This window comes from Pteropus medius, unplaced genomic scaffold (genome assembly GCF_902729225.1).
Source record: "Pteropus medius unplaced genomic scaffold, Ma_sr-lr_union100, whole genome shotgun sequence".
NCBI lineage: Eukaryota > Metazoa > Chordata > Mammalia > Chiroptera > Pteropodidae > Pteropus > Pteropus medius.
Window position 1 is genome coordinate 335,471 of NW_024342475.1, and position 18,303 is coordinate 353,773.

An 18,303-nucleotide genomic window follows, 5' to 3' on the forward strand; every position below is an offset into this window, starting at 1 on the left:
TGTGCCTTGGGCAACTTGTCTGCAAAATGGGGATGCAGCTCCCTTCTCGATTGCCTTCTTGAGTCGTTGGGAAGATCAAGTGGGGGAAAGGATGTGAGAGGACCTTGTGAAGCACGTGCACTAGAGGGTGAAGTTCATGTGCTCGTGTAAGTGTCCGGGTCCCTTCCTACCTCCGACTCTTTGTCCAGGCCGGCCCCTCCATCTAGCACGCCCTTCCTCCTGCTTCTCTTTTCAATGCCTTTTTATCCTTTAGGAGTTTGATTGACGGGCTGGGAGTCGCTCTCTCGATTATCCATTCACTAGCTGCATGAGCTCCAGCGCTGCCTCCAACTCTCATGTCACATGGGGATAGTCGACTTATGCTGGGCGACTGTCGTGTCCCAGGTACTCCACGTTCATCTCATTAAATCCTAACCACGACCACTGCAAAGTAGGTTTTGTCATTATCGTAGATTTTATTTTCACTTCCACCTGACAGGTGAGGACGTACAGGTGCAGGGACGTTAAGTAATTGGCCCGAGGTCCCCCACAAGCTAAATGGCAGAGCTGGGATTCTCACTGTGAGGCCCGGCTGCAGAGTACAGGCTCCTAACTTTTACCAGTGCACTGTCTCTTGAGCCTCTCGAGATGACAGTAATGAAGAGGGTTTGGGGCTCCAGACGGAGACCACAGGACACGGGCCCGGCGAGTCGAGGCCTGGTTGGTGCTCAGCAAGTAGTATCTATTATCAGGTTTGTTCTTCATATGGGGCAGGACGTGGCTGTTTCTCCCCACCTGGGGCACTGGGGACCTGCTGAGCAGGTGAGGGCCGGGTGGCGGCAGAGAAGCAGCAGAGAACCAGAGGGACCCGAGTGTTAACTCTTGTTCGATATCATTTTGCATATTACAGGGGCTGGAGCAGTGAGAGGGGGTGCGAGCGCCCCGCCCCCAGCCTCCTGCTCAGGAAGAGGCTGGAGGGGCTGGCTACGGGCTCTGCAGACAGCCAGCCAGTAGGGGAAGCACGAGGAGAAGGACCATGACAAGGGGCGCCTGGGGAGGGCTGGTGGCCGAGGCGGAGGTGAAGGTCTGGTTCACAGCGTCCCGGTTACAGAGGTGCCCGCTACAGCAGGAGCCCTCGAGGTCGATGTCTGTCCAGGGGCTGGTGGTGCCCATGATGGTGCAGGAGGGCCGGTGGCAGGTTCTGATGTACACGGGGACCGAGAAATTGCCTGGGGGAGGGGCAGTGAGGAGGGGTCAGAATTGAGGGAGGCAGCTCATAGGCCAGGGCCACCACCGGCTCCTCAGACTTACTTCCATTCCCCCCTCCCCTTAGTCTAGGGCCATGCCCCGTCCCTCAGACCAGAGCCATCCCTTCCTCCTTCCGGGAAAGCCACGCCTCCTCCCGCTGGCTCCTCTCTAGACCCGGCCAGGCCTCCCTGCCAGGCCTGCCCTGCTTACACACCCCCTGCCCAAGCCCTCCCACCTTCCCAGTCCCTTACCCACGGTCATCTGGCCATTGCCCTGGAAGCAGACGCTTTGGTCCTGGTGACACTGGACCCGTCGGGACTTCTCCGGGGTGCAGTCCTCCGGGCGGGTCCCCACGCAGGCGTAGCACTCGGTGCCGCTGAGCGTCTGAGGGTCAGGCGCTGGCAAGAGAGCATGGACTCACGCTCAGGTGACGGACCTCAGGCTGGGCAGTGCAGGTCGTGCCCCGCACCTGGGCGCCTGCCGCCCGACAGCCGGGCGGAGTCCAGCGGAGGCCACGCCCCTCCGGGCCCTCCCCGGGCTTCCCCGCGCCGGCCCCGCCCCCTGGCACACCTGCGCTCAGGTTGGGGATGGCGTCGTGAGTCATCAGTTGGGCGTTGCACAGGTCGGTCCCGCAGCCGCGCATCACCGAGTAGTCGGGCGGCAGCGCCATGTCATTTGACTGCATCTGGCCCTCGGGCGGGCCTGTCCAGCAACCCTTCTGTACCATGGTCACCGAGGCGCGGTACCCTGGGGACGGCAGGACATGGGGCCTGGTGCGCAGCTTCTCCCCAGCCTTCCTCTTCTCCCAGGCCCCTCCTCTCCCTCCTCCCGCCACGCTCCGCCCGTCTGCCCAGTCTCAAGTCTCTCCTCTCTCCTCTCAACTCTCACTCGCCGAGCTTTTCCCCTCCTGCCCGTCCCTGTCCTCCCTCTCCCCGTTTCAAACTCCTCTTTCCTGTACTTATCCCCTCCCCCCACGTCCCCTCCTCTCTATATACTTCCCCTTTCCTCCCTGCTCTTCTCATCCTTCTCCCCAGTGCCCTGTCCTCTTCCCTTCTCAGCCTCTCGTCCATCACTTCCCTTTTCCTTCCCTCCTTTCTCCCTTCCTCCCGGCTGCTTATCTTTATCCTTCTCCTCTTCTTCCCACCCCCTCAAACCATCTCCCCCCGCCTCCATGTCTCATCCTCGTGCCCGTCTCATCATGAATTTTACTTAAGCTATATCTGGACCCATGCTTTTGCCACGTCTTGCCCCTCACCAGTGTCCAGCGACAGGACAGACTCAGAGCATCCTTGGGGACAGGAGATGTTGAGGAATTTCATGTTACTGAGGTCAAAGGGCCCGTAGTAGATGTGTTGAAAGCTGTAGCATTGCAGGGCCTGGGACACTGAGGAGAGGAACAGGTGTAGGGTGAGAGGAGCAGGCCAGGGACCAGCCTGTCCCAGGTACTCAGGGCTCCACCCTGCAAATGACAGCCACGGGGGCTGGGCAGTTCTCTGAAGGGAGACAGGCCTTGCTGCCTTGAGAGAGTCAGGCACTGCTACCGCCACTAGTCATGTGTCTACCTAGTGGCAGAGTAATGGCCTCTCTGCACCTCCCAGTCTAGTTTTTCCCCCTGAGGCTGTTCCAGATTTTGACCCTCTTCCAGGAAGCCCTCTAAGATTTAAATAAAGAGGAAATGATTCACCTCTGCTCTGCCCATTCCTCTCCCAACTAAACTCGCAATGTACAGAAGCACTAAAAGGCCAGAAAACAAACATATCTAGGGATGTGAGGCCTCCTACTACAAACACACACACACAGCCCACCCCAGGATACCCACGCAGACCATGAAACACCGACATATTTGCAAAAGAACAAAACTGAAACAGGCTTATGCAAATATACAGGTATACACAGAGTATACACAGAGTACCTGAACGCATCCATTCACACACAAAACAAGTACCAGCCAAACCCTCCCATAAAAACCCCCCAGACCATGGCACAAATCTCACACATGCAGAATCATACGGACAGAAAAACCTGTGGATATGGATCCAATAGCCTCACACAGAGAAATCCAGGAGCGCAGGAAGTCATTCCCAGAGAGAGCCAAGTACAGACCCAAGTATCACATACACATAAGTAGCGAGAACACAATTAGGAATAGTTAGAGGTGCACAAAATAGAGACCCACAAGAACATACAATTTAAAAATCATAGACAGGTACAAGACAATAGAGACATGCAACACAAGTGCACGGAGAGACAGATACACTTCAAAATACCCGAACTCACATACACAGAGATGAATACAGGCCTGCCGACCACAGAGATGCACAAATGCGAAGAGAGACAAAGACAAATGAAGTTATTCACACATCTCTTTTATAAAGAGAGTGAAGCTGAGAGAGAAACAGACCCAGAAAAGCATTCGCTCAAACACCCAGACATCGAAACTTAGTACAGAGAAACACACACACAAGCACAGAGGGAGACCCGTAGGACACGCCGACACATAGACACACACACAGAAGTCAGACTCTCTTCCGCGGATGAGCACACAAAGTCAGTTGCCTGCACGCATAGCCTCCTTCCCACCTCTCTAACGCCCTGTCTTTGTAACCAATCCTGACGAATATGTCCCTGTCCTTCCCCAAATTGGGGGAAGGGTTTCCCTGAGGATGAAGCCAAGGTTCCCTGACAGTTTTGTAAAGAGTCCCCCGTGGCTCCCCAGAAGTACCCTTGATTGGGGTCCTGGGCAAGGAGGATGAGAAAGGCCAAAGTGGCAGGAAGGGAGAAGATGACATCAGACAAAATGACTGATGGGGAAGAGACATGAAGAGGACACAGATTCAGTGCCTTTCACCGACCAACACCCAGGAGTGCGGGTACCAGCCCCTCCTCCCCCAGACCCAGGAGACCACCAACCAGCCCTTCTTCTCATTAGACTCAGAAGTCTGGGTACCTGTCGGGCAGAGCGCGGCCCCGCAGAGGTAGAGCAGGATGGCTCTGGGGACTCCCATTGCCAGGTTGTGGAGCTGAGTGAAGACACCGTGGACAGTTCCTCCTGCTCTGATTTCTGCTGGGCTGGTTCTCCCTGCCAAGCCCCAAGCATCTCGGCTCCCCAGCCGGGCAGGATTCCTCCACCCCCGCCCTCCCTTTCTAGGGCTAGTCTCCTCCTAGCTATTCACGATGAGGCCACGATGAGTCCTGGGCCCTGAGGGAGGAGGGGCTGGGAGCCTGGACTCCTGGGTCTTAGGGAGGAGGGAGGATGTGGTCCTGCAACCCTTAATTTTGGGGGAGTTTGTGTTTCCAGGTGCTCTTTCCACCCCGTTTTATTCCCTACCCTGTGTTTTAGTCTCGGCTCTTGATCTCTCTTCTCTTCTTCCTCTCCAGCACACACGACCCACGTACTTAGACACACACAGCCTCCAGTCCTGGGGCCAGATCTCTAGACCCAGAGACACAAAAATCACCTCCTCTTTAAAGACTTCTGAGCCCAACCCCTCACCACTCACTCCCCTCCTTAGCCCTAAGCACCTCTGTCTTCCAGCCGTGGTCACCTGGCTGTTGTCCGTCTTCTTCATCAGGCCGTGAACTCCTCAGAGGTCTCAGGGGATGTTTGGGATGTTGTATAAAAAAATGAAACAATGTATGAACAAACAAGGAGAGGGAGGGAGACTCCCAGAGTTACACTTGGAATGCAGAAAGACAGACATGCGATGCGGACAGGGGTGAATGTAGACACACGGACACGAAGAGGGGCACCCCGATGAGCAGGACATGCCCACAGAGGTATGTAATAAGTATTTATTAGATTGCTGAATGAATTAATTAAAAACTGGATGAGATTGAGACACAGACGGACAACCAGAGGGCACACTGTCCCCCAAGGACACAGGTAGATATGCGGACACTCAGATACTGGCCCAGTGTGGACATCCAGGCGGATGCCCCTGCAGGCAGTTGGAGCTGGGGCGGAGACCCCAGGTCAGCCCCTCCTGACCTGCCTCTCTCTCACCGCCTGGGAGAGCTGCCTGCTGAGACCTCACCGCGCTGTGCGAGGCGGGCACCGGGCATGCGCAGAGGCCAAGAGTCACAGGCTCACAGAGGGATGGGACAGAGTTGACCTAATGGCAGCGACCGGGACAATTTTAATGGTCCCCTGAGCTTGACTAAATTTTTCATAAGTTTCTTTCTGACCGTAGGCCCCTGACCTCCCTTTTCTTAGAGCATCTATTTTAAAAAACCTGTCATTGCAAATTATTCCTCTGTCCCTTTGAAATCTTCTCCCAGCCTCTTGCCGGATTTATAACCCAGGAATGCCTTTCTCAAGGACTTGGGAGCCAGCCCTTGGAAGTGTCATCATCAAGATAGCACACCTGTCTCCTGGTTCCATAGGAGGGTAGGAGCCGAACTTGAACAAGTGACAATGAGCAAACAGATGGCCTACTCATAGAGAGAAACATTTGCAAACCCAGGAATGATTCAGTGTGCTGGACACATAGATGGACCAAGCTCCCTCCTGGCATCCTCTAGCACTTTCCATGAGCCCATCCAGCGCTTAAAAACCTCCCCAACTTTTGTTTCAGTGGAGTTGAGTTCAGTCTCTCTCCCCTATTGCCATAGCTTTGAATAAAGTCTCCTGAGCCTGTTTAACTTTGTTTGGTGCATTTTTTCTTTGACAGAGGACACCCGAGCACTCACTGGGGTTCTGGACTCTCACAGACATAGCCTCTCTCACCCTCATCTTGCCAAACGCCTGCCCCTCCCATCAGGCTTCACTTCCCCTGAAACTGTTTTGCATCCAAATTACTCTTCCTGCTTCTCCTGTCCCTGCCCCGGGCTCTCTGTCCTCTAGGGCTGGCCACCAGGATCAGGGTGAGGCTAAGGGCCCCTGAAAAGTGGAGGCTGGGTTTTCTCAAGTCCTCGTGGAAGGAGGAGGCATTGAAAGTGTTCGCAGTGGTTCACAGATTCAGAGACTGAGGCTTGAAGAGTCAGCTGACCAGCACATTACTGTGTGATGCGTGTGAGAGGGTGCATGAGTGACTGTGTGAGTGTGTGAGTGACCGCATGAGTGTGTGGCTGGGCGTGTTTGCTTTGGACTCCGGTAACCTTCAGGTGTTTTTGAAGGGCGTGAGATATCAGGTGGGAAGTTTCCCATTGCAGGAGGTAATCAAGTGGAGACCCAGTGACCTAGCTCTTGCACCCACAGAGGCTATACAACATGAACTATGAGCTCCCTATGAACCCAGAGATTCTTTTATGTTGGCAGTCACTTTTTAGTAGTTAAATAATTAATTATTTAAGAAATTGGGAGGCAACTAAGGATGTTTTGTGGCAGCCATTAAGGTGCTATTTTTAAAACTTTTTACGGTAGATATTTTCAAACAGAATAGTGTACGTGCTGCCCAGACTCAACAGTTTGTAAGATATCTCCATTCTCCTCTTATCCTTGCCCCCTTTGGTGCTAGTAAGGGCGTCGAATTTGGTTTATGCATTATTTTGTTTGAAATATTAATTTCACTTAAAGCACCATTTAAAAGTAGATGACGTTCAAAATGTAACTTCGGCTTACGTTCTAAGTTGCAAATCTTTATGAATGCCACGAGCGAGTTCTAAAACTGTGTTGCCTGCTACCTCGAATTGAATTCTTAGTGCTACGATGCCGCCAAATCGGCTTTCTCGCTGCATACTGAGCAATTTCAAATTCGTTTTCGATAAATGTATTCTCGGTATTTTCCAACACTTATTAGAAGCTGAAAAGTTGTTGTAAAGTGCTTGAATAATATTTAAAAATTCAGTGGTAAAGAAAGACATTTTTGCTGCGTTGTTCGATTCGTTACCCAGTTTAAAGAATGTGCAGAACAAGGATTTGATTCTCCGAAAAGAGAGAGAGGAGGCAAGATGGGAGGTGTTCCTGGAGTTTCTGCCCCAGCCCATCACCTACTGGAGCATCCTTCTCACGTCCTCAGCTGCCTGGTGGGCCAGGGTCCACGTGGGTCTGTTGAATGCCTTAGAATTTTCTTAAAGATCTTCTGCTGTATTCCACTAGCTTCCACGTGCCTTTCGATTTCCATGCCCTTTTGCAAATACCTGACCCCTCAAATGATTTTTCTCCCAGATTTGGTTTTTGTAAGCAGTTTACTAAATGTGTACATCATCTGTCTCAGGTTATATATTATCTACCGGACAAAAATCCGTGAAGAAACACTTTCAAGAATAAGTGGAGTCTGTCCATCTAGCAATACCTGTTAACTGACTTGTTAACTACAAACGGGCTTTGTAGCCAAAATAAGTGAGAAACGTAGCATTCGTTACCTTCTTCGAAATGAGTCCATTAATCAAACATGCTGTAATTGCAATGATTTATGTTTTTCTATGTCACCCCTTAAATAATGTCTGACATCACTTGCTGCCAGTATTTAAGTTCTGCGTAAATATTCTTCTGTATATTCTTCGGTGGCATTTTCTTCTGGAACTCTAGTCACTGCCTTGCCAAAAACGGAATCGTGTATAATTTTCTTTTGTTATTTTCATTTAAATTCTACCTACGAGATCAATATTTCTTTTTCAGATCAGATCTTGATTTTTTTTTACACTTGCCTAGTGCTAAGTATATTAACGTTGTTGTGCAATCTATCTTTAGAGCTTTTTCATCCTGTGAAAATGAAATTGCAGACCCATTAAAAAACAACTTCTCATACTGCCCACCCCAGCCCCTGGCAACCACCATCTATTTCTGTCGCTATGAATTTGACTACTCTAGATACCTCATATGAGTGGAATCACACAACATTTATCTTTTTATGACTGGCTTATTTCGCTTAGCATACTGTCCTCTGTGTTGTAGCATGTATCAGGATTTCCTTCCTTTTTAAGGTTGAATAATGTTCCATTATATGTATATACTACATTTCGTTTATCTGTTCATCTTTTGAGGATGCATGGATTTCTTCCACGTCTTGGCGATCGTGACTAATGCTGCAATGAACATGGATGTATAAACGTCTGTTCAGGACTTTGCTTTTAATTCTTTTGGATATTACTAAATGAGATCTAACTTCGCTAATATTTGCTAATATGATTCTAACACTGCATGCTATTGTGAATGCGCCCCTCATTTTCTCGTTTTCAAATACGTAATCAAAGCTGCCAGTCTGCACGTGGCTCTTTGGGAGGCGAGACTGAGGCAGAGATTAGCACTCGGGACCGTGGGACTCACAACTGTGGCAGGGAAGGGAAGGAAGGAAGCGGCACTGAGCACAGGGAGAAGCTGAGCTGAGTCAGGCCCAACAAAGGGCTCACCCAGTGGGGAGCTCTGGCCTATGGGCCCGGCAGCTGAGAGGGGCAGGTCCTTCATTTCTAAACAGATCTTGGTGTCAAACCACAGCATCCACTAAACTCTACTTATTCTCTTGTTCAGTATGCTTTTTCCATCTCCAGAGTTTGAAATAAAGATTGTTCACAGGATCCTTTGAAGTGAAAGAAAGTTACCTGAATCTGATCGTTTATTCTCCAGTTGGAAGAATTTATTGAAACTACGTTTCTGTCTATCATTATTGTCTTTTGGAAGTTCAACATCCTTATTTAAAGTGAATAATTTCAGAGAGTTTAAATTTGAATTTAATATCCAAATATTCAAATTTTAAGAGTTTAAATTTAAGAGTCTAATGTTTAGATCAGACGGCTGGGGACCTGGATGAGCAAAAAGCATATTTAATGAAAGGATCCTTCATTTTTTCCCCTCTATCAGTTGTTTCTTGAAAATTGTCCCGCGTGGTTTACGGGAAGGTGGAAGGTTAATTCATATCATTAACAGATCTGGATTCATCTACATTCGCCTGAAAGAACAGCTGTGGAAATCCCCTCCCAATCCACCACGTTATTTTTCACAAAAAATGTATTCAGTTATCTAATTAGTTTTATAATAGCCTTCCATTTTCGGATCCTGATTACTTTTCGTTCTTGATAGGTGTCAGATGGGGTTAACGTTTTATTTTAGAATTTTAATATCTTCAAATAATATGCAGGTAACAAGTCATTATATTTTAATAATAGTTCATTGTTATACTGCTGAAACATCGCAAACAATAATAAACAACTGCCATTATAATTAACAGACTGGTGTGTAAATCTCTTTAGTTCCCACCCACCCACGTTCTTTTTGGATTCCTGATGGCAATTAGATATTAGTTGTTACATAGTGATACATGCCAAGTGAAAGGACACATGGGTTTAAATTTACAGTTCAATAATAATTAGCAGAAAATATAAACTGCAGTGTGAAACATGGAATGCAGCCAATGATAGATACCAATAAGGATTTTTTTTCCAATAGGGATTTTTTTTTTTAAAAAAGAAGCTCTGTACGTCAGGTGGAAAAGCGGCTCTTTTTTTAGAGGCACAGGCTATTTTAGATGATATGAGATCAACAAGGTCCTTCCATTTTCAAACCCATCCCTCTGTCAGTGGAAGAGGAATGGCAGCTACAAACCCTGTTGGGACAAAACGCTTTACTGCCATCTGCTGGAGCATTATTGCAATAAATTCTAAATCACAGCAGGCAGCAAAAGAATGACACAGGACACAAAAATGTCAAAAAATTTTGTCTCCAAAATCATAAAGATGTCTGCGATGTGAATGGCACCTCCTTAGGTTTGGTGCCCTTGTGCAGTGCCCAATATGAACAACTGTACATGGTGACTGTGAAAAGCCACACAGAGGTGGGGCAGGTGCGGGGAGAGGAAGATAGAGGCTTCTAGGAAGAGATCCACAGCCGGGAGGAGCAAGACTTGGGAATTAGAAGTGGCTTTTAGGACCATCTAAAGGGATGATTGGATCAGGGGCAGGCAAATCCAAGTGGCAGATATTGTTGGAAGGTCATCAGCTGCGGGCCCCGGAGATCCAGGCTCTACCCTGCCTTCACTGTCTGTCCTTAAAAAAAGCCCTCCCCCTCCTCGAGCTTCTTTTGCTCCTTTTGGATGTGGGGAAGGGCAAGGGTTGCTGCAGTCTGGGAGCCCTGCCCTCTTTGAACTCCAGTTTTCTGAGAACTAAAGAGACTGAGGTCTCCAGGAACCGGTCGGGATGGGAAGAGGATCATACGCTGTCATTGTAGAAGCAGAGGTGGCTAAACTTCAGGGGGGACTTGGTCATGTTCTGGCCAAACCAGTGTATATACCCACCCATGGTCTGGACTGGTGGAGCAAAGGACTAGGGGATCTCAGATAAATGCTGGGAAGAACACTCAGAAGAATCGCTCTTGACCCCAATCCACAACCTTTTGAATAGTCCAAGTTCCCTCTACATTTCAAACTTCTCTGCCTTTCCCAAGGATTTGCACTGCTGGCCTCTTCTCGACCCTTCTACCTCTCACCCGCTCGTATCCCAGATTTCCCTCATTCTCCCCGTTTCCCCCGCTCTTGGCACACCCTTCTTCCTGCTACTGCTCTTCCCCTTCTAGAACCCTTTCCCTAGCCTCTCTTCCACTCTCACCCCTCTTCTTCTATCTCTTTCTCTTTGCTTCCTCCCATCTTCCAACTCTTCCCAAGCTGTCCTTCCATTTCCCCTTATTTTTCCTTAACCTTTCTTCCCCTTCCCCCTCACGTCCTAGGTCTTCATGCTTGAGTCCAGTACACATCCCTTCATCTATGGTTGCCAGATAAAAGATAAGGTGCTAATTTAAATTCAGATGTCTGGGAAACAACGGTTACTTTTTAGTATATCTCGAATAGTTCATGATGCATCCTTATACTAAAAGGGTATTTGTTGTTTATCCAAAATTCACATTTTTACTAGGTATGCTGTATTTTTATTTGCTCAGTCTGGCAACTCTACTCTTGCCTCTCCCCCGCCTTCCTGGCCCTGTTCACTCCAGCAAACCGGTTGTCCGAGAGGCCCTGAAGCTCTCAGGCAGGCAGCCTACTGCCCCCACTCCATCTAACTTAGTTCCTCGCTAGCCACTCTGGGCCTCCTCACAAGCCAGCAAACAAAGGGCTATGGCCAGGCAGTGCCAGGGAGCTACAGGACATTGGACTGCTCTTCGGTCAGTATTATTTCTGTTTGGTTGGTACCTGAGTGCATTCATTGTTATACGGTTTATTTCATCGATATGTTTATCCTTAGGTTTTTACCACACTGACTAAATTGCTGCAGCTTCTGAAAAAGCCTTGAAATACAGTGGTATAAGCCCTCCTCCTTTTCCTTCAAGGTCACAGTGGCTGTTTCAAGTCTTTTCCATATACATTTGGAAATCATCTCATCAACTTCTACTAAAAAAGCCTGCTAGGATTTTTATTGGGATTCTGTTGAACCTGTAGATACCTTTGAGGAGAATCGACAGGCTAATAATATGCTGTATTTCAATACACGAATATAATATATCTCTCCATTTATTTATACTTTTAATTTTTCAAAGCCAATATTTTATAGCAGCAGTCCCCAAACTTCCTGGCACCAGGGACCAGTGCTTCTATGAGAATTACAGCCTGATGATCTGAGCTGAGGCGGTGAAGCTAGCGCTGGGTAGCGGCCACAAATACAGATGAAGCTTCACTCTCTGGCCCACTGCTCACGTCCTGCTGTGTGGCCCAGTTCCTACAGGCATGGACTGGTACCAGTCCTCAGCCCGGAGACTGGGGACCCCTGTTTTATACCATTTACCGTAGGCCTTGAATATTTCTCATTATATTTATTTTTAGATATTTTAGTTAAATGCTATTTGAAATGGTATCGCTTTGAAAATTTATTTTATAATTGTTTGCTAGTTTATAGAAATATAATTGATTTTTAAGCATTGACCTTTTCTACCTCACCTTTGCTAAATTTACTTATTAGTTAGTTCTAATTGTAGATTCCTTTGGCTTTTCTATGTACACAATTATGTCATCCGCTAATAAGGACAATTTTACATCTTTTCCAGTCTTTATGGCTTTTATTTCTTTTTCCCGTCCTATTGCAGAGTACAAGATTGAATAAAATCAGTGGGAGTACATATGCTTGCCTCGTTCCCGATATTGCCATAGTCTGAATATCATCTCTTCTAACACTTCTTAAGGTCTGTGCCACCCCCGTCCCTGAACACCTCCCCGTTATAACCTCCACAAAGGCAAAACATCATGGGCAGTGGTCCCTCTGTCCACCGATGTGGACTTTATGATTCAGGGCCAGCCCCCATGCCAGGGATCAAACTGGACTGCTTAGGCCCTAGCTACTCATCAGGGTAGGACATGGCTCAGCGCAGATCCAGAGCCACGTAATGGGGCCCTGGGAGGAAAGACATGGATATCGAGAAGCATCTGCTACCTCCAAAACCCCCTGACCAGAGTCTGTTTCACTGCACATCTGTTTGGGCGTCTACTCTAGAAAGGAATGCCTCATCCGTACCTGGTTCTCGATGATGTCTTTTGAATTATTAAGTTTGGTATTAGGTAAAATTGTACCTGCTTACTTTGACAGTTCTAGTTGTGTTAACAAATTAAGCAACAAGGGAGGACAAAGCCAATTTGTTGGGTAAACACATGGAAAGAAGATGGGCTATCCATGTGGATAGTCTGAATCTCACTGAATTTGAGTTTTAAGATAGCTGGTAATTGAAACAAAGTTTGGTAGTTTCTCTTATATCCTTTCTGGATGTGGTGATCTGTAGGAAAATTAAATATGAGAGGTGCTTTGGAACTGCAGATCATAAGTTGTTCATTAATTAGTAATGATCTGTGTGGCATGGAGGAAACCATAAATACAACTACTAGATTTTTAGTGGTCAGATAATAGTGTAAGATAGTAGACCTAAAAGTTGGTTCAAAAAGAAAGATGCCAGTATTTTAACAGAAAAAAAATATTTTAAAAGTCATAACAAACATGTAAAAGGGCACCAGACCACAAAAAGTCTAACCAAACCCCCTTCTTGGGGGCAGCATTTATGTAGCTTCTGATACAGTTCTAAAATGTGTTTATAAAGAATTATTAAATATTCTTTTTTGATGAACAGAGTTCTAAATAAAAGGCAAGAGGTGAATATTTTGAATCAGCTTAGTATAAGCAATGCCTCATAGGTTAGCTTTGAAATAAAAGATATGAAATAGATAGAATCAGGGTATCATGAAAATAAAGGCTATTTTCCTAAATTATATTGTGAAAAAATTTAAAGGTATGTGTTGAAAAATTAGTTCAAAGACTATCCATAGATCTATCATCCAGATCAAAATTATTAACAGTTGTTACATTTGCTTATTCTATCTATATTTCTGCACCAGTTAGCTTCCCCTGCCTAACAAACCACAAACAAAACGCTGTGCCTGAAAACAACAAGCATTTATTTTATCTCCTGATTCTGTGTGTCTCCTGGGATGTTCTGGTACAGGCTGACTTGTCTGATTTCTGTTGGGCTCTCTCATGTGTCTGGTCAGCTGGAGGACTGGATGATGGCTGGATGGTCTAGGATGATCTCATTCGCATGACTGGTGGTTGGTTGGTTGGTTGCCAGCCAGGCCTCAGTTCTCCCCATGACCTCTCATCTTCCAGGAGGCCTGATTGGACTTTTTTACATGGGTGAGGCAAGGTTCCAAAGGGCAGCAAGAAAGGGCAACCTCCAATAAGCAAGTGCTTTTCACGCCTCGGCTCAAGTTGTGTTTGCTAATGTCCACTGGCCAGAGCAACTCGCAAGGTTAGACCACAGTCATTGTGTAAGGGTACTAACAGAGTGTGGATAATTTGTGGTTGTTTTTCGCTATCATCTATCTATCCATCCATCCATCCATTTATTGCTGTCGAACCATTAAAAGCAAGTGGCAGATATCATTTTGATTCACTCGTATATATAAATCCTGGAGTAGGCAAGCAGTCTCTGCCAGTGTGACTCTCCCCTTCCCTCTCTGCAGGTTATATTTAAAGGTCTAAATGGTTTGAATCTTGGTCATTTATCTCACATCCACACAGTAATTGTGACAGTAATAAAGAACATAGGGAGGAAGACCTACACGCCAACTAACAGAAACATTATTTAAAAACATGTAACAATGAAGTTACATGTTTGAGCTACAATATCCAACCAGCCTCCTTGAAGAATCTGTTTTATTTGTGTGATCAGGACAAAAGCACATCCAGATAGGCCTAGATGGCTTGAGGCGAGAGGCGCCCAGTGCAGACATGAGGCCAGGCATGAGGCCAGGCACTGTTGTTGGTCGTGCCCATGCGGGGTTGGTCAGAGTTCATGCAGGGATGGTTGTTGGGGAGACTGAGAGGCTCCGAAGTGGCACGTGTGTCTGAACTCTTCCCTAATTAAACTCTTCCACACAGTTATCTGAGCCTGGTGATGATTAGAGTTCAGGTCCTAAACTACTGATACTATATCATTAAAGGTTAATCTTCCATTAAAAGTTTATATTCTTGCCAATTCTTTAAGTTATATCTTTCTAGGAAATTGATCATATCATCTGTTTTCCAATTTATTCTAATTCAAAAAAATCTTTCTTCTATTTTTCTGTAAGCTTTTTCTTTCTTAATGTTATTTATTTGTGCCTTTCTTTTTTTTTTTTTTTTTAAAGTAACCATGTTGGAAGTGGATCACTTTAAATACTCACGTTAAATAAGAGGTGGTTGGTGTTTAGCCTCTCTGTTGCATTAGTATATTCTATTTCATTAATATTATTTACTTCAACCTACTTTTTTTGTATTGTTATTCTTTGTTTTCTAACTTCCTAAATTGGACACAGCCTATAATTATCATCCTTTTTACTTTTCTCTTCTTTTGAATATTTATTACAATCTGTACCTGGAGTAGGCAAGCAGTATACTAATACATTAGTATACTAATACTAATTAGTATTAGTATACTAATACATTAGTATACTAATACATAAAAGTATACTAATACATTTAATATCTAAATTTCTCGTGTTCTATTTATGTTGTTTATTGTGTTTGCTGCTGCAATTATTGTGGCTTATTTCCTTATGTTAAATTTGGGATTATCTGTAAAAATTCTTCAAGGTGTGAATGGAAGTTACAATCCTCTAGAGAATATTCTTGATGATTTCTTCAAACACTCTGACACTCCAAGCCCAGAATCATTTCAATACTAACTCCTCAACCTGAATTTCCCCGAACAAGTTGGCAGTATAAATCATGCTATTAACGAAATATTAAGAGGTGAACAGCAACATACAAAAAGATCTTACATTATGACCTAGTTGGTTTACTCCAAAAATGTAAGGATGATTTAACATATTTTTTTAAAAAATCAATGTATTCTACCATGCTATCAAAATAAAGAAAAACATTTTTATCATATTAGTAGACAGAAGAGACATTTGATAAAAATCAACATAAAATCATCATCATCAAAACTCTTAGCAAACTAATAATTAAAAGGAATTTATTTCTTCAGATTAAGAGTGTGTGTGTGTTAAAAAGAAATTTAGAGCAAACATAGTAAAAGGTGAAATGTTGAGTTTTTGAAACTGGATTCTCACAATAATTGACTCTATTCAACATCACACTAGATATTCTAACAAATACAATAAGGTAGGAAAGAGAATGAATGGTTAAAGACTGCAGGAAAAAATTAACCATAATCGTTCACAGAATTTTGTGATTCTATTCACAGAAAATTCAAATGAATTGATAGGCAAACTATCAGCATTAATAAATGAGTTTAGAAAAGTGACAGAAAACAAGGAAATTATACAAAAATAAACTGTAATTTTATGTACTAGCAACAAAGATTTAGAAAGTGAAAAATTAAAATATACTATTTAAAATATTGAAAATGTAAAACATCTAGAAACATCTAAATAAGAGGTAACACCTATACACAAAAATATATAAATTATTGAGGCAGAATAAAGATTTAAACAAACGAAAGGATGAACTATATTCATGGACTTGAACATTCAATATTTTAAAGATGTCAATTCTTCTTGAATTTAGATTTGCATTAAATTTAATTAAAAATTACTCTCCACTCCCCCCTGAACAACAACAACAACAAAAACAGTTAAACTGAAGATGTTAGCAGTAGAAATGGAGTTTGTGACTCTCTCTACATTGCCTGTATTAGTTTGCTAGGGCTCATAAACATGATGGCTTAAATAGCAGAAATTTATTGTCTCACAGTTCTGGAGGCTAGAAGTCCAAAATCGAGGTGTTGGCAGGCTTGGTTCCTTTGAGATCTGTAAGGATCTCTTCCATGTCTTCTAGCTTCTCGTGGTTTGCTAACAATCTTTGGTGTTCCTTGACTTGTGGCAACATAACTCCAATCTTCACATAGCATTCTGTCTGTGAGCATGTCTGTCTCCAAATTTCTCCTTTTTGTAAGGCACCAGTTATACTGGATTAGGGGCCCACCCTACTTCAGAGTGACTTCAGCTTAACCAATTATATCTGCAATGAAGCTAGTTACAAATAAAGTCACATTCTGAGGCCCTGGAGATTAGGATGTCAACGTATGAATCTTGAGAGGATGCAGTTCAACTCATAACAATCCTCTTTTTAAAAGCTAGAGATATAAAGTGAAAAAAAGGCCCTAGATGAGACTGCTGCTTCAGTTTAGGATAGAAAAGGCTTTGTCTCCCATGGTAAAAAGAAGAAAAAATAGACAAACTAAAAACCATATTTTTCTATGAAGTTAGATAGGACTGGCAGGTGCAAATTAGTCTTAAAGAATTGAATTCCAAGAGAAATGAGTTCTTCGTAGGTGAGTAGCTTACATACTGAGAGCAGCCATCTGATCTGGGTATAGGCAGGCTTGCCCTAGACAGATTTTTCAGGATCAAGGGGAAATAAATTGATATTTGATAACAGATTGGATTCTGGAAGAGCCCCAACCTTAAAGGCAGATTGCTCATCTCAACATTCTCTCTTTGCTTGTCCTCCTGAGTTTTCCTTAGAAACAGCAATAAAGACAGACTGGCGTTTTAATCATTTCCTATTCACCCTGTCGATGGGGGAGAGTTTTCCACCCTAGTGGGGATTGCTGAACACTTGACACTTGACACCGGATAGATGAGATGGACAGTAGTTTATTAGTCATATGTACTCATAGTCTAGGGGAGGAAGACACTGAATGCTACGCAGGGCCAGATAGGTGCACACTCAGGAACAGAGTGAACCGCCAGAGGCTGTGGGAGGTAGGCTTTATAGCATCAAGAGGGTGGGGTGATCTTTGCTTCTTGAAGGAGTATGTGATTTGCTTTGTTCGAATAATTCTGTGAGCTGGCCGGGAACTGAAACCAATTACTCAGGGATAAGCAGGAACTGTGCCTGTTCCCCCTAGAGAGTTGTTTGTTAGGGAACCTTATCTGCAGCTAAGAAAGCAGAGCGGGGAGGGGAACTGGTGGCTAGGCCAGTCTAGCACCTCTCAATTTCACCAGGGGTCAAGACAGCGCATAATATTGGGCCTTAGATTTAGTTCTCATACTACACCTTCAAAGAGTTGAAAGAAAAAAACTGCTAACCTAGAACTCTATATCCAGTGAAATTGCTTTCAAATAAATGAAAGCTGAGATAATTTGTAGGCAGTAGATCCATACTACAATAAATGCTGAGGAAAGTTCTTCAGACTAGAGGGAAATGATAGTAGATGGAAAATTCAGACCTATAGGAAGAAATGATGGGTGCCAGAAATGGTAAATGTACGTAAATATAAAATGCATTTTTCCCTTTTTAAAAATTTTAAAAAGATAATTAACTGTTTAAGGCAACAATAACAACAGTGTATTGGAGAGTTACAAACCACGTGGAAAGAAAAAATAATAAACAAAAGCACAAAGGATGGAAAAAGGATGGAAAAAGGAAGTGGTGTAGTATTCACTGAAGGTGGATTTGGTATGTTTAGGATGCTTATTGTAATCCATAAAATAGCCATTAAAACTATAAAATAAGAGGTATAGCTAAAAATCCAATAGAGGAGATAAAACAAAATACTCAAAATGCTCTATCTCAAAGGATGCAGAAAAAGAACCCTGATGGGACAAATAACAAACAAAAAGCACAATGGTAGATTTAAACTCAATCATATCAATAATTATGTTAAGTACAAATGAACTACAGACTCTAAGTAAAAGATGGAAAGTGTCAGAATGGATCTAAAAGCAT

The 18,303-nt window shown here is 44.5% G+C and overlaps 1 protein-coding gene and 1 long non-coding RNA gene across 2 annotated transcripts; one reads left to right on the plus strand and one right to left on the minus strand.

The window, feature by feature from the left end:
• Nucleotides 1-431: 431 nt before the first annotated feature.
• On the minus strand, nt 432-4,346 carry LYPD5 (LY6/PLAUR domain containing 5). Its single transcript, XM_039866149.1, has 5 exons — nt 4,175-4,346; nt 2,483-2,611; nt 1,798-1,974; nt 1,479-1,625; nt 432-1,208 (listed from the first exon to the last, which is right to left on the minus strand). The coding sequence occupies exons 1-5, from the start codon at nt 4,230-4,232 to the stop codon at nt 964-966; spliced, it is 756 nt and encodes a 251-aa protein (XP_039722083.1). The 5' UTR covers nt 4,233-4,346; the 3' UTR covers nt 432-963.
• A 3-nt stretch (nt 4,347-4,349) lies between these two features.
• On the plus strand, nt 4,350-5,868 carry LOC120605256 (uncharacterized). The gene is made up of 2 exons (XR_005653567.1): nt 4,350-5,004; nt 5,506-5,868. It is a non-coding gene; the product is annotated as an uncharacterized LOC120605256 (long non-coding RNA).
• The last annotated feature ends 12,435 nt before the right edge of the window (nt 5,869-18,303 follow it).